Source organism: Sceloporus occidentalis, unplaced genomic scaffold (genome assembly GCF_023333645.1).
Source record: "Sceloporus occidentalis isolate IW3139 unplaced genomic scaffold, rSceOcc1.0.p SCAF_1, whole genome shotgun sequence".
NCBI lineage: Eukaryota > Metazoa > Chordata > Lepidosauria > Squamata > Phrynosomatidae > Sceloporus > Sceloporus occidentalis.
Window position 1 is genome coordinate 65078170 of NW_028316981.1, and position 15859 is coordinate 65094028.

The window sequence follows — 15859 nt, forward strand, 5'->3', positions numbered from 1 at the left end:
ACACTATGATTTTGTGAGGTTGCCATGCGATTGCCTTCTTCCTTTTGGTGCTACAAGATTCCTTTGCATACCATTTACAGATGGTGTTGAAGGTTGGCTTTACGGTGGGCTTATGCTCACTTCTTGGCCATGCAAAGGCGCCTTGGCCTGGTGGGGCCCTGGATGGAGAAGAGCGGCTCTTCCCGCTTATCTCTCTAACCAGACATAGTGCAAACAGTGCCTGTGAATGACTAGATAGAAAGCAGATGAAGCCTGCTGGGGCCAAGGCCGCTTGCTACAGCTTCCTTTTCTCCTTATTTTTAAAGACATTTTACAACTGGAATAGCCCTAGGCAAACAGGCACATCAGTATAGAAGCAAAATGTGTGTTCCTTCTGTAGTGAGATGGTGCAAATAATAAAATAAGAATCTGTAATGTGAAATGCCATGTGTTTTTTCCCTCTTTTTTTTAAAGCGAGTTGCCAAATATACCAGGAATGCTTTGATAAGATATTAGGAATGCAGATGCAGTTGTGAAGCACAGAATGGCAGGGCAAGATAAATGTTGTGCTACACAACTGAAGAAATATACAGAGCCACTTTAAGAAGACCATTAAATCTAGGGTCTAAAATTACCTAGTGTCAGCACTGCTGACAATGTCAAAACCATCTGGCGGCATGCAAACCTAAATATATGTTAAATCAGAAGTAAACCCCATAAAGTTTAGTGGGACAATTGTGCTCAGGATTGCAGTAGTTTTCAAAGACGTAGTAGCATGCTAGTCTTTTGCAGCATAAAAAGGAACTCATGCTAAAATAAAAACCAGCCTGAAAGGTGCTCCTATATTTCTTTTAATACCTAGGCCTGCAGTACTTGAAGTAAATTCTATCAATTTGAATCAAAAATATCAAAAGAGGCTTGTGACACCTTGAATACTAGCAAATTTATTATGGCATAAGAAAATCCTATGAAATTCATGGGGTTGCCATAAATCAGTAGGTGACTTGTAGATGTATATGCACACACAAAATATAACGTGCTTCAAACTTCTTCCTTGTCTAGATGTTGATATAATAGTCTACCATAACACCATTTTTTCTTTCTTTTGATTAAAATTAAACAAAATTTAATTTGATATATAAAACCATGTTTTATAGAAGAGAATGATACTGAAAGCTATATATGCCCTCTAGTCTAAGTTGTAACTTTTTAATTTTACTGTAATTGTGGTTTTATAGAAGTTACATTTATTCAAATGACTCACAAGTTACAGTAATAATACACAATATATTTACAGTGTATACATACCAAAATTACCATGTATTTTTCAAACTGCTGGTAAGGGACCAGCAACAAGAGTCAGAGCTTTGGACTTTTTAATAGCTATCATTACCTTAATTCCAGAATTCTATTTTTTCCTGTTGTGGAAAGCAAGTAATGGAAATATTTCTGTACTCATGCTTTTTAAAATCCCCAGGTGCAAGTCCTGAAGTCACAGAGCTGCTGCCAGGAAAGAAAGGGCCAGGTAAGCCCTAATTATTACACTCTTTTCTTCTGTCTCAGGCAGAGGGGAAAAATAAATAAAGCAATTATTCAGTTAACCCACCTTTAGTTATTATTTATATGCAGAGCAGCAGCTGATTAGAAAGAATTAAACCAATATAGATAAATTGTATCAGTCATAATACAGGGATCTACACATCAGACTCATTGCAGCGTGAGTCTCAGGTAAGACAAATATTTGAAAAGATCACTAGCCCTTTAACTGAACGTCCACCTGGAAACTCTCCCTTCTTTGCTTCTGTCTTGTTTGCCAGGCTTTCTCACATTACAGGAATGATTGGTTTCCTCAGTTGTCAATCCACCACAACCAAATCCCTTCCCTCTTTCCATGCCCATTTTGCTGGCTAAGCCTTAACTTTTGTCAGTAAGGTTGTGGCAGGCAGGAGGAAACCAGTAGCATTTACACAAGGAGGCGGCTGAAACCATGCAGCCTTTGGACTCAGAGAAAGGCTTAATTAAAATCAGCCACTGTAAGAGAGACATCTTTGCCTTCTTTGTGCCCAAGCACTGCCCCTTATGTGGGCAAAGTCTGGCCTACAGAAGACTGGAAGAAGCACCTGTCAGCATTCCCAGCCCTTTTGTGAATGGTCACAGAGAAAGATGTTCGTTTTTACTCAAACCTACTTCAGGAACATTTCTAAGGTATGGCTCTTTTGTGGTTTTGCAGGACTCAAGGAAGTATTTTGCAGGCTGGAAAAATTATAAACGTTGGCATTTACAATTCCCAATGCCCTAGTAAAGCATGGGTATGTTCGGTGGGAGATTCTGGGACTTGTAGTAACCTTTTGAAGCACTAGTATGTTGTTAGTTTTATTTATTTTGGGGTCAGAAGCATGACATAAAAGCCTTGTACTGAAACATCTTTGGGCCATACAGTCCAGTCCTCCAGTGACAGTCCTCTGCCAAGATCTCAGGGTGAGTTTTGTCAAAGCCTGGCTCCTTCAGATATAGTACCACAACTGGAAATGTCACAGACTGAACGCAGTACTTGTGCAAACAAAGCATGCCATCTGCCCAACACTAGACTATTTTAAGTCCTTCACAACTCAGCTCTGTTGTGATGAGTATACAGTTGGCCCTCTATATCAATGGATTCAACCATCCATGGCTTGAAAAGATTTTAAATAATATAAATCCCAAAAAGCAAACCTTGACTTTGCCATTTAATATAAGGGGTACCATTTTACTATGCCACTGTAGTTAATGGGATTAGAGCATCCATGGCTTTTGGCATCCATGGGGGGGGGGGGGTGTCCTGGAACCAAATCCAGCAGATAGCAAGGGCCCACTTTCGTTTACTCTTCATATAGAATTGTCTAAATTCTGCAAGGCATTATTCATCCTTGAAGTGTTGCCTTGAAACCATCACTTGGGCTAATTTAGTGGCAAATCGTTGTAGTGTCAGAAAACCCAAGATTGACCCTGGCAAACTCTAGAAAAAAACGGTTCAATAATTGTTAACTGTGAATGATTAAAGACATTTTAAAATTGATAAACTATCAACTATATAAATTTGGATATGAATACATTTGTTTTGTTGCTGCTGCAGTTTTCATGTGTTCATTGTGTTAGAAGGGACATTTCTTTTGTGTATGAAAGAAGGGGGAAAGCCTCTTTTTAGATGATGTTTGCTACCTGCAATTATTAGAAGCATTTGTATCAAAAATGTGCATAAACAGTCATAGGAGTTTATCACATGGGAGGCAAAGTGCCCAAATCTCATGCAGAAATGGGATTTAAAACCCAGAAACCCCCCCACAAAAGCGGTTTTGATTCTTAGACACATTGGGGTTAATGAGTATTAATGTGACATTAACCCAGACAGAAAGTGGAAAAAACCCACTGCTTTTTACTTTCAGGATTTTCCAAAAGTAAAAAACAGCATGTTTTGTCAACTTTCTGTCTTGGTTAATGTCATGTTAATGCCCATTAGCCCTAATGTCGTCTGAAAATCAATCTCACTTTTGCGGGGTTTTTCCACTTTCTGTCTGGCTTAATATCCTGTCAATGCTCATTATCCCTGACATTGTCTGAAAATCAATCTGATTCTGTGGGTTTCCCTCCGCTTTAAATCCTGTTTTTGCACGAGATCCCACCCGTGTGATAAACTCCATAGGGTTGAAAGAGACTACAAGGGCCACCCAATCCAACCCTCATCCATGCTTATTTTATTTATTATTTATTTTTGGTATTTATACCCTGCCCTTCAGCCCTAAAGGTTATCAGAGCAGCTTACAATTATTATTTTTAATTAGATGATTCCCTGCCCTCAGGCTTACAATCTAAAAGACATGACACAAAAGGAGAAGGGAATGGTGGTGGGAAAGGTGATGAGGTCCAGTGGTTATCCTCTCCCTCTGAGTCCTCGGATCTACTGCCCAATTAACAGAGGCAGGCTTCTAGTCAATGAAGAGATTGATGTAGCCAATCAATTGCTTAGAAGTTACAGTTTTGAAAACACTGATCATAACAGTAATTATGTAGAACTAGATAAAACTTGATTCTTTTCAGAAAATAACAACACAGGACAGACCTGTGTACAACGCAAGTACGGTCATCCCTCCCGATTCGTGGACTTGGAATCTGCGATCTTGCCCATTCATGGATGGCAAACAAGGAGAGACAAAATGGTGAATGCGCTTGAGGTGCACGTGCAGCAGTGCACACTGGAGGGCACTGCCATTAAAATCAATGGCAACTTGAATATCAGCATTTTTTTGGATTCACATAGGGTGGGGTCTGGAACAGATCCCCTGCAAATCGGGAGGGATGACAAATCGGGAGGGATGTATAATCGCCTTGTTCAGTTTCAATAAATGGATTGTTTTTTAACATGAAAAATATTAAATTTCTTCTTTCAGAGAGTATGATGGACATTCTGATCTTCATGTTGGAATAACCAACACCAATGGTAAGAGGTGCCTACTATTAAACGTCAACATAACATTTCTTTCTCTATGCATCATAAATGTACAACAGACATTTAATTTTATATAATGTTACCATCCATAATGGACTGGCACAATGCTGATCACATCTGAGAGCAATGTTTCCTATGCTACACTGTGAAGAAAGAGAAGATCAGGTATTTAGGTGAGTCTTCTCCAGCCTGGTGCTCTGCAGATGGATTACACTACAACTCCTATTATGCCCAGCCCAGTTGGAAAAGGCTGACTTAGACAAACAGAGCTAGTTTGTTAAAACAGCAGTTCCTCCAGGAGAAAGCCACATCTTGGAATCCCTGGTGTCTCATAATAGTCCTTCCAGCCATGGCAGAACACCTGCCCTGCCAGTTTCTTTGCCAATCCAAATTGTTTCTCCTTTCCTGTTCTTGCACATATTGGGGGTGTTCCCACTTGCGATTTGAAACTATTTTAAATACAGCGGTTTGTTTTAAAGCAATTCAAAATAAAGCGAGTGTTATCCCGCTTATCAAATTGCTTTATTTGTATCGTTCCCATTGACGTTATATTTTATTTTAATTCGCAGTAATTGACCTGGTTTCGTTCCCATTCACGGATGAATCGGTGTATATTCAAATCGGTTTTGTAAATTTTTCATTCACATTCACTTGTTTCGGCTGTCAATCAAAGAGACGTCATCATGACCTCACAATAATTCGGAGTAACATGCACCGATATAACCTTTACCTGCGTTCCCACTACCTGCTGACCGTTTTTAATTCATTTTAAATTTCAGGTTTTTTTAAAAGAGCCAATGAGGAGGCGCTTAAGCTCTTAGCTTACTTGCTAATTAGCTTACTTGCTGTTCACCGCTATGATCTTTGGAATAGCGGTATATAAATAAACAATTTAAGAGTCCTAAGCGCCCAAGCTCTTAAGAGTCTAAGCACCTAAGCTCTTAAGAGTCTAAGCACCTAAGCTCTTAAGAGTCTAAGAGGGAAAGATGGCGGCGAGGACAGATGGGGACAAAGAAAGGGCGACTCCCCCAAGCCAGCCCATCGCGCTCCGCTCCTCCCATCCTGTGGAACCCAAATCAGACGCCGAAACGTTCCCATTTAAATACCGCGATTTCTATCTCGGATCAAGGGATAACCCGGGATAAAACCTACTACAGCGCGCCCACGTCATACGCGGGCGCGCTTTACGCGGACCTGAGCTTACGCGCTCAAGCCGCGGGGTGCGCGTGGGGTGGAAGAGGTGGCACGTCCCATTCAATTGAATGGGCGCACGCGCCCATTGCGCCCTGCACACCGCTGCACTGCCGCACCGCCGTGCACGAGCCCCATTCTTTCCAATGGGGCTTGAGCATAGGCGGAATTAGCCTTACGCGGAGGGATCCGGAACAGATCCCCGCGTAAGGCGAGGGCCGACTGTATTTTTTTACGCCGGTTTATAGGCTTATGATGCGGGTTAAATGTTATGATTCGAAGCAGATTCGAATCGCAGTGGGGACGATATCGGGTTAACCTAGAACCGTTCTAGAGTTAATTCGGGATTGAGTGGGAACGATACACCTTGGATTCGATTTGTAAACCGGTGTATAAGCAAGTGGGAATGACCCCATTGTCATCTGGCTGTGATGCATCCTGGTAGCCACACATTCAGTGGTTTCACTGAAATTTAAGAAGCTTCTTTCAGACATTGAATTTAGAAGACATTCTTTCAGACATTTATTCAGTGGTTTCCACCGAATAAATACTTACTGTCAGCAAACAAACCAATACAAAAATGGTCACTTGGCAGGTGGGATGCCTATACAAACAGGGGGAATTATTTTTGCTGTTTGAAAGTTCATGAGAAGTATGAATAAACAGGGTTTTCTTTGCTCAGTCATGTGACAGTTTACTATTTATTAAAATATTTGGTTCATGGTGGTTGTGTTGTCTTCAGGTGATTTCCAACTTATGGCAACCCTAGATTTATTCAGAGGGGGTTTACCATTGCCTTCCTCTTTGGCTGAGAGTATGTGACTTGCCAGGTGTTGCCCAATGGGTATTCACAGCCAAGAGAAAATTTAAATCTTGGTCTTCCAGAGCCCTAGTCCAATGCTCAAACTTACCATACTGACTCTGTAACATCTATAATCTACCCTGTATCACAGAACTTCAGGATAGCATACAAATAAAATCAATTTAAGCAGTTTAAAACAACATTAAAACAATAATTTAAATAAAACAAAAACAATTTTGGTTAAAATCATTTTAAAACAAATTTAAAACATTAAAACTATTTTTAAAATGTGGTTAGAACAATTAAACAATTAGGGTTAAAAAGAGTAAAACAGTTGACAACTATTCTTCTAATAATAATTCATCCATTCGTTCAATTAATATCCCACCTTTCACCCAGCATGGGACCCAGGGAGGATTACAATATAATTAAAGCAAGATACAGTTAGAAATCTAACAATGAAGTAGTTTTAAACATTAAACAATTCTGTTAAAATTACAAATGTGGAACAGTTTAAAACTTATTTAAACATTGTAAAGAAGGTAAAAGTACAGTGGGCCATTGGTATATTCTGGGGTTTGGTTTCAGATCCCCCACTCTGTGGATACCAAAATCCATGGATGCTCAAGCCCCATTAAATACATAATAAAATGGTGTCCCTTGTATAAAATGGCAAAATCCAGGTTTGCTTTTTGGATTTTATATATATTTTGAATAGCCCTGTATGCTTGAATCAATGGATATGGCTGGCCAACTGTATAGCACACCCCATTAAAAGGCCCCACTGATGAACCAGTTCTCAATGTACAGTATGAAAGGGTATGTTACAGGTGCATGTACACTTTGGTATAAATCAGTTAGGTCCCACAAGCTTCAAGGAAAAGTCATGCTTTGAATTGGTGTTGGAAGGAACCAATTTTGTCACCAATCGGACTCCAAGAGGAAGCTATTCTACAAATGCAATTTTCCATGGATTGCATATATCTGTGCTCTTTCGTTTGGTCTAATAAAGCTTTTACATTAATAAAAGATTTTGGGTTTTCCCCTCTTATGGCTGACATGGCTACCTTTCCTTTTTTGCATGATTTGAGAAGAAACAAAACAATGGAACATTATCTTTCAAAAAACCTGTGAACTCTGCAAATATTCCATATTACTACATAATTCAAGCTGTGAATTTAGGACTAAACATATTAGTTCAGATAGCAAATGTTTGCAAGAGAATATGGAACGATATTGCAATTGCCAGAAATTATTAGATAGCAATGAATGCCTTTTTCAAAGTATTTCCACTTTTGGCTATTTGTCTTTGCAGGTTTAGCATATGATTACAATGAAACTGGAGTTCACAAAGCAGAATATGGATGGGAACAATGTGTGAGTGTTCCCCTCGTCCAGCCTGACATGTATGATCTGCTTACGCAGTGGGATATATACTTAGAACAATTCTCAGAAGCAGACATCTGGCTTCCTCACAGGTATGCACCTCAATGGGAAGATGTGATTATTAGTAAAGGCAGCTTTGATTTTTGGACTCCACTTAGCAAGTGGATTTGAAGTAGTTAGCAGGAGAAATGGCTTCTAAAACTCCCACTTCAAAGCATATTTCTTCTTTAGGTTGCTGCAAGGGGCCAATTTTTCTTTTATTTAACATAAGACAACATACCTCAAGAGGCAACAGGGCAGCTTCCATCAGCACACCCATCTTATTCAGTCATGATAATCTCTGCTGAGTCAAAGTGTTTATGAATCCATGGTGGTAAGGGAAAGGAGGAAGAGTGATTGTTGTGTTACCTAAATTGCAAGGGGTTCCAAGGAGGCACCCACAAATTGTTTTCAATGAGGAAATCGATTTAGCTCACTAGGAAACAATGAGAGGGCTATGAAAATGGAAAGCCAAGAAACAATTATAGACCGGTATCTCTTTTACCATTTTTGGGCAAGGTGATCAAGAGGGCAGTCGTCTTCCAGCTCCAAGCTGTCTTGGATGAAGCCGATTACCTAAACCCATTTCAAAATGGTTTCAGGGTGGGATACGGAGTTGAGACCTCAATGGTCACCTTAGTCGATGATCTCCGTCTGGGCACAGACAGGGGAAGCATGACCCTGCTGGTGCTCTTGGACATCTCAGCGGCATTCGATACCATAGACCATGGTATCCTTCTGGAACGTTTGAGGGAGTTATGTATTGGGGGCACTGCGCTCCAGTGGTTCCATTCCTACCTCTCAGGCAGATTCCAGATGGTGATGCCGGGGGACAGCTGCTCTTGCAAGAGAGAGCTGACATCTGGCGTCCCTCAGGGCACCATTCTGTCCCCCATGCTTTTCAACATTTACATGAAGCCGCTAGGAGAGATCATCCAGAGACATGAGGCGCGGTGTCATCAGTACGCTGATGACACCCAAATTTATTTCTCTATGTCTGATTATTGCAGTGACTAGGGATGGCATCTCTTCTCTGGATGCCTGTCTTGGATCGGTAATGTGCTGGATGAGGGAAAACAAACGCAGACTGAATCCAGAGAAAATGGAGGTACTTACGATAGGTACCCCAAGTGCAGGGATAGAGTTCTGTCACCCAGTCCTGGATGGGGTCACACTTCCCCTAAAGGACGAGGTTCGCAATTTGGGAATACTCCTAGATCTGTCCTTACAATTGACATCCCAAATAGATGCAACAGCCAAGAGTGCTTGGTATCAGCTTCAGTTGATATGCCTACTGCCTCCCTACCTTGACCGAAAGGACCTTGAAGCAGTAGTACTTGCACTGGTAATCTCTTGGTTAGATTTCTGCAACACGCTCTACTTGGGGCTACCCTTGTACCAAATTCGGAAGCTTCAGTTGGTTCAAAATGCAGCAGCCAGATTGGTCACCGGAACATTTAGATTTGACCATATAACACCAATACTGAAATCTCTTCACTGGCTGCCAATTAGCTTCCAGGTGCAATACAAGGTGTTGGTTATTACCTTTAAAGCCCTACATGGCTCGGGCCTGAGTTACTTGCGGGAGCGCTTCTCCCTACATAATCCGCCCCGCACTCTCAGAACATCTGGGAAGTTCTTACTAGAATATTATAATACCAGGTTAATGACAACTTCACATAAGGCATTCACTGCCACGGCCCCAAGATTATGGAATGACCTACCGGAAGAGATCCATCTCATTACTACCTTAGAGGCCTTTAAGAAGGCACTCAAAACAGATCTCTTCCGGTGGGCTTATCCACTGAATTCCATATAAAAAGGTTATGATGACTGTTCTTCCTTGACTCTGATTGTTGGCTAATGGACAAATTGTAATTTTTAGAGAACTAATAGGAATTCTTGGTAAATTCAGTGTTAGTATTTGTTGTATTGATTGTAAATTGTACTAAGTGTCTTTTAAGGTTGTAATCCCTCCTTGATCCGTGGGAGAGGTGGGAGGTATAAATAAACTATATTATTATTATTATTATTATTATTATTATTATTATTATTATTATTATTATTTTTAAGCCTTTGTATACCAGTTCCAAACCCAGAGAACTCCAGAAGCAGGTTCAAAACTAGTTTATTAAAGGGGGAATCAAGATACATGCTAAGCACTCTCTAGCACACACAAACAAGAACTAAGGGAAAAAACAGATCACCTTGAAGAGGCAGCTTCAAGCCGCCCCTTCTGATGCCAGATTGGGACTGCGGCAACCATATGCCGTGGCCCCGATCCGCCTTTTTGCTGGCCGAAAAAGGAGTGGCAAACAGCCGCTCCTTTTTGTGCCAGCAAAAAGCCGGCTTTTCTGCCCACCAGAGCAGGAAGCTGACTTTAAGGCACCCCGGTGGCGTATATCGTATAAACGCCACACTGCCAGAGCACTGGAAGCTAGCCCCCATGTAAATGAATGGGTGGCTTCCAGGCAGCTTGGGAGCATGCAGTGTGTAAATTTATATAAAAGGGTGGTAGTGGATAGCAAATTAAAGGATTATAATGGACAATGCTTACCAGTTCCAGAAGCCAGGTTCCAACTGGGAGAAAGATGGGAGTTGAATGTGACCCAGTATGCTTGCAGCAATGCTGAGGGAATCTGACAGAGTTTCTCCCTGATTGCAAAACTGGACTGAATTTCTATGGTTCAGGCACATGAAGTTATACCAAGAAATGGATCCTGGGGCAGTGGTTAGTACTTGGAGAGATTGCCAGGTAATAACAAGAATCTCTAGGTAATGTGAAGACAGAAACCTGCCTGAAATCCTGGGGAAATGTTATTGCATATCGTGAGGACATTACTGGAGTAGATAGACCAATGATCTGATGCAGTACAATGCAGTTTACTATTTCCATCGCTTCCGGCATCTGCCACCTAAGATAACTGTCTCACTACCTAACAGGATGGCCAGCCTTGCTAGCAGGGAGAGCTAATTCAGAAATATTGTAAATAGCTCCATATAGCTTTGCAATTTTGTGGTTTTTGCCAGTAACTCTTCACCCCATTTCCCTTTAAGTCTCATCTGTGCAACTAAAGATGGCTTCTGACTTTGGCTTCTGCTCAGCTTGTCAGATGAGTTTTATAAGGAATGAGAATTGATTGAAACATACAGTGCCATTATCATTCACAGAAGATAAAACTCACCCCGCCAGGAGAGCTTGTAACATATCAAAGTATTTTTAAAAAGCTAACAGTAAAATAGTATATTAAGCTGCAATCTTGTACATATTCAACTGGGAGCAAAGCCCATCGTACTCAAGGGTGAAACAGATCGCCCTGAAGGAGATGCTTCTGGCTGCCCCTTTGCTCGCTGGGTTGGGGCCACAGCAACTGCATGTCACGCCTCCAACCTTGCCTTTTTCCTATGCAAAAAAGAGTAGCAGAAAGGTGCCCTTTCCCTGGTGCAAAAAAGACCAGCAGAAAGCTGCTCTTTTTTGCACCAGGGAAAGGGTGCCTTTGCTGCAGTGATGGCGTTTCTTCGGCACAGTGTGCGTAAACACTGCGCTGCTAAAACACCATGGCTCCACTGCATGTGCAGTCAGCTGTGCGGCTTCCTGGTGGGCTGGGTGCGTGCTGTCTGAATGCCATGCCCCCAGTCTGCCAGGAAGCCTGCTCTTCTTGACCATCTGTTTTGCCCCTCAGTGTACTTATTTGGAGTGTGGATGCAACCAGTTACAATTAATTAGTTACTTGTAATTCCTGGTAAAATAAAAGGTCATACCTAAGTTACATTACAGTGGTAACTTGCTAAATAATAACTTCAGCCCTTTTGTGGTGTGCCTGTAACTTTAAAAATCATCTTTATTTTTACAGGTATGTGGCCACAGTATATGGTGGAGGGACTGTGGAGACCAGGGTTTGAATTTCTGCTCAGCCATGGAATCTCACTGGGTGACCTTGGGCAAATCACACTCTCTCAGCCTCAGGGGATGGCAATGACAAAACACGCTCTGAAGAAACACGCCAAGAAAATCCTATGACAGGATCACCTTAGGGTCACTGTAAGTTGGAAATGACTTGAAGGCACACAACAAAAAACAACAAACTACATGATTAAGTGCTGGTTTGTGCTATGTCTGTTTCTGTTTTGTAGGTTCTGGGGCAATGACAAGGCAGATATGAGGGCAGTATGTTTGTTTGCACAGGCTTTGTTGTTATCCACCCTCGAGTCTACTTCAACCCATGGCGACCCTGTAGATGAGACATCTCCAAGACCCCCTATGCTCCACTGCTCTGCTCAGGTCCTGCAAATTCATACCCTTATTAGAGTCCATCCATCTAGCATGTGGCCTTCTTCTCTTTCTGCTTCCCTCCACCTTTCCCAGCATTATTATTTTTTTCCAGTGAGTCGTGCCTCCTTATGATGCGGCCAAAGTACAACAGCCTCAGACTTGTCATCTTGGCTTCCAGAGAGATTTCTGGTTTGATCTGTTCCAGGACCCATTTGTTTGACTTTTTGGCTGTCCATGGTAACCTCAGCACTCTTCTCCAGCACTGCATCTCAAATGAATTAATTGTCTTCCTATCTGCTTCCTTAATTGCAAGGCTAGCAGCTTATAATATTTGGGTTGTTTGAAAGTAACAAGAATCTAAGTTACTTTTCCAAAATGAGAAAGAGTTGTTTTTTTAAAATCTGTAATTGTAATTATTTTTATGCTGTAGAACTATAATTAGTGACTTTTTAAAAGTAGCTTACTAATGCAGTGAACCTGCATAGGATTTATCTTCTTGATTATTTATTATCTAAAAATCCAGGAAGGAACAGCCTATTAATCATAGTTTTTCACTGTATTTTATAGTTCATCAGGAAGTAGGGTGTAATCCAGTACAACAGCTGATCTGCCTGTTAGAAAATGAACAAAGCAAAACAAAATGGGAGAGAAGCATTTTTTGGTTTGGGGGATACACTACCGTGGTTTAAAAACTTCATTACATGTTTAAAAAAACAAGCTTTTTACTTAACTTTTTCTCCAATCTTGTAGTATTTGCTCAGACATTGAGTGATGTTAAGCAAAAAGAGGACTATGAACTTTTTAACACTGAAATTCTCAGGATTTGAACAGGAGGCTGTTATCACACATGTGAGCTCTCATGGCTGAATACTGATTTTTACATTATTTTTCTTGATATATTTTTGTGCATGTCTTTGTTGTGTGCCTTCAAATTGTTTCTGACTTATGGTAATTTATGGGGTTTTCTTGGCAGGATTTGTTCAGGGGAGGTTTGCCATTGCCTTCCCCTGAGGCTGAGAGCATGTGACTTGCCCAAGGTCACCCAGTGGGTTTCATGGCTGAGGGGAATTGAACCCTGGTCTCCAGAGTCATAGCCCAACACTCAAACCATTATGCCTTGCTGGCTCTCTTGATATATTTTTAAGAGATTTATATTTTGGTTTTTAATAAACCTTCCAAGGCAACATACCAAACTTCAGAACACAAATGTTAAAATGATACAAATTGCTTAACTGTTTATCTAACATTATTATCTATGTTTTGACACAATTCTCGTGTGCATAACTTTCTATTCATTTTCCAACATTTCATTGTCCATGTTCAATGGGTATGCCAATGTATTCATTATTAGGTTTGTTTTCCCTGAGATACATTTCCTATTCCAAATAAGGGAGAGGGGGGGTGAAACTCTTCAGTTCCAGTTGTTGTTTTGACTAAAACGCTCATCATTCCTAACTAATGTCCATGCTGTCTGTAGCTCATGGAAGTTGGAGCCCAACAAGAATCTGAGGTCTGACTGGAGGGCATGGGTTCTCCATGCTTGCAATAGTGCAAATGTGACCAATTGTGGCTCTCCAGATCATGCTGGACTGCAATTCCCATAAGCTCTAGCCAGGCTACCCTGTGGCGAGGAAATGGAACCTGCAGTCCAAGAACATCTGGAGAACCACAATCCAACCCTGCTTGAGTAGCACAACCTAGAGGAGAGTGATCTGAAGATAAAAAACATAGTTTTTTAAAAACAGGTTACTGATGGTGATGGGGATTTTAATTCCTATTAATGATATTAACTTGAACTTTATAGTGAAATCTATTAGGGTGGGCTTTTCTGTTAATCATGGTGAAGACTGTAATTATTAATAAGCACCAATAAACATTAAGGGACTGGTGATTAGTTACCACAAGTTCAGACTTTAAAATATTCATGTACACTACAGATGACAGTACAGGGAAGGACTCTGACAGTGTCTTGCAAGTGAAGTTATAATGCCCAATTTTTGCAAAGTCTGAAAAAAACAATGCAGATTATGAGAACATCTGCCATGAGATATTTGTGACTTCACTGAAGTTTAGTAAAGAAACAAGACTATAAATCTTACAATGATCGCATTAAAAAAAGCCCTCCCATTTCGTTCTGGATTCTAAACAGGAGGCCATAAACTTTGTGGCTGAGTCTCTCATCTGTTTTGTTTTAAGCAAAGACCACCCAGCAGCATCTAGCCTGGGAGCATAAGAGTATGCTACAAAAGCACTCATATCCCTTTTGTCCTTTTTTTAAAAAGCCAAATCCTTCTCTCAGAAAGCAGATACACTGCATTTAGCAAAAGAAAATGTACATATAATAACTGTTTAAAGTGGGAGGGAGGGAACCCTAAAATCATAGAAAGATATTACACAGCCTTTATTTTGACCAGTTTCACTCCCTTTTTCTTTTTGCCAATCTCTTATTGTAAACATGAGACTACTTCATTACTGATTTTTGTACGGTCTTAAGTTGAAAAATAAGGTGATAAATAATACAAATAAACAAGAGACATTTGGTCATAATCCTACCTGCTTCTAGTAATTCAAAACAGTGAAAGGTTAGGGCTGTACCACAAATTTTAAAAAGTTTAATAGTTACAGAGAGCACTGATTCCTTAGGCTCCTTTCTTCCTCTCTTTAATAGGTATCAAGAACATTTCCACAACTGTTACACATATGCACTGACATTTATTAACTGTGTGCTGAATGCCCAAAAGAAGCAGCAAATGAATAAAAATGAGTTTACAGAAAGGTTTGTGATTCCACGGACAAGAAAAGCTTCCAAGTATATCACCATCTACAAGGAAATACGCAAGAATGGCTTCTATGCTGTTGATCACCCTGTTCAAGACAACCAAACTTCCCCTGGGAGCCAAGAGCATTTGTAAGGAAGCAGTTGTATGGCGCAAACGAAAGTAAAACTATCAGGTGAAGATATGAATACCTTTCTGTTCTCGCACAAGGAAAATGAGAAGCTGGGAAAGCAACATGATTTAATATATGTTTTCACATGAGAAAGTCCCACTGAGATCAATTAAGATTACTCCCAGTTGTCCATAAGATGGCAGAACCTTGAGACACAGGCCTGAATTCAGTAGGCCTTTAGCGTAAATATCCACATGTGGGCATATGCCATCACAGCATTACACAACCCATGTGCAGAATAGAAACATAAGGCAGCGAACGTAGGCAAATGAGACAGTTGCACAATGACCAAACTGAAATGTGTAATGCAGTGTGGACAGTGTGCTGCATTAGGCTGGCTGTAGTTGTTTCACAAACTCCTCCATTTCACAATGCCAAATTTTTCATACTGCATGCACATATTACTTCCTAAATTCCAGCCATAATGTGATAATTTTCAAGAGGCTTCTCTCTACTTTCCTGAATAGTGACATTTACTGTTTCATAAAATAAAGTCATTGGCTTCATTTTTAACGAGGCATAGCCCTTCCTTTCTTGATGGGACTAAAATCCAAGAGGATGCTGCTTATGGAGGTTTATACGTCTGGAAGCTATCTTCTCTTACTGCTCCCTCCAGCCCTTTAGGAGCATAAGGGGCTATAGGAGAAAGGGGTGAAAGTCTCCACTTCTGCTCATTCTGGCAAGAATGTATGTGAGTAGAACTCCACTCAAGGGATAATCTTTTCAACAAACTCAGGATTCCCAGGCATTATCTGCA

General features: G+C 40.7%; 1 protein-coding gene across 1 annotated transcript; it reads left to right on the forward strand.

The window, feature by feature from the left end:
* The first annotated feature begins 1796 nt into the window (after positions 1–1796).
* On the forward strand, positions 1797–15065 carry LOC149321506 (MKRN2 opposite strand protein-like). Its single transcript, XM_089523403.1, has 4 exons — positions 1797–2184; positions 4404–4453; positions 7771–7933; positions 14822–15065. Exons 1-4 carry the CDS (start codon positions 1967–1969, stop codon positions 15063–15065), a joined length of 675 nt encoding a protein of 224 aa, XP_089379529.1. The 5' UTR covers positions 1797–1966.
* The last annotated feature ends 794 nt before the right edge of the window (positions 15066–15859 follow it).

Bases quoted from the DNA above. Each gene is read 5' to 3' on its own strand.
- LOC149321506 (XM_089523403.1), top strand. From the start codon at position 1,967: ATGCAGCCTTTGGACTCAGAGAAAGGCTTAATTAAAATCAGCCACTGT. The intron at 4,454-7,770 runs GTAAGAGGTGCC...TTGTCTTTGCAG, and splicing joins TGGAATAACCAACACCAATG to GTTTAGCATATGATTACAAT. The intron at 7,934-14,821 runs GTATGCACCTCA...TCTCTTTAATAG, and splicing joins GACATCTGGCTTCCTCACAG to GTATCAAGAACATTTCCACA.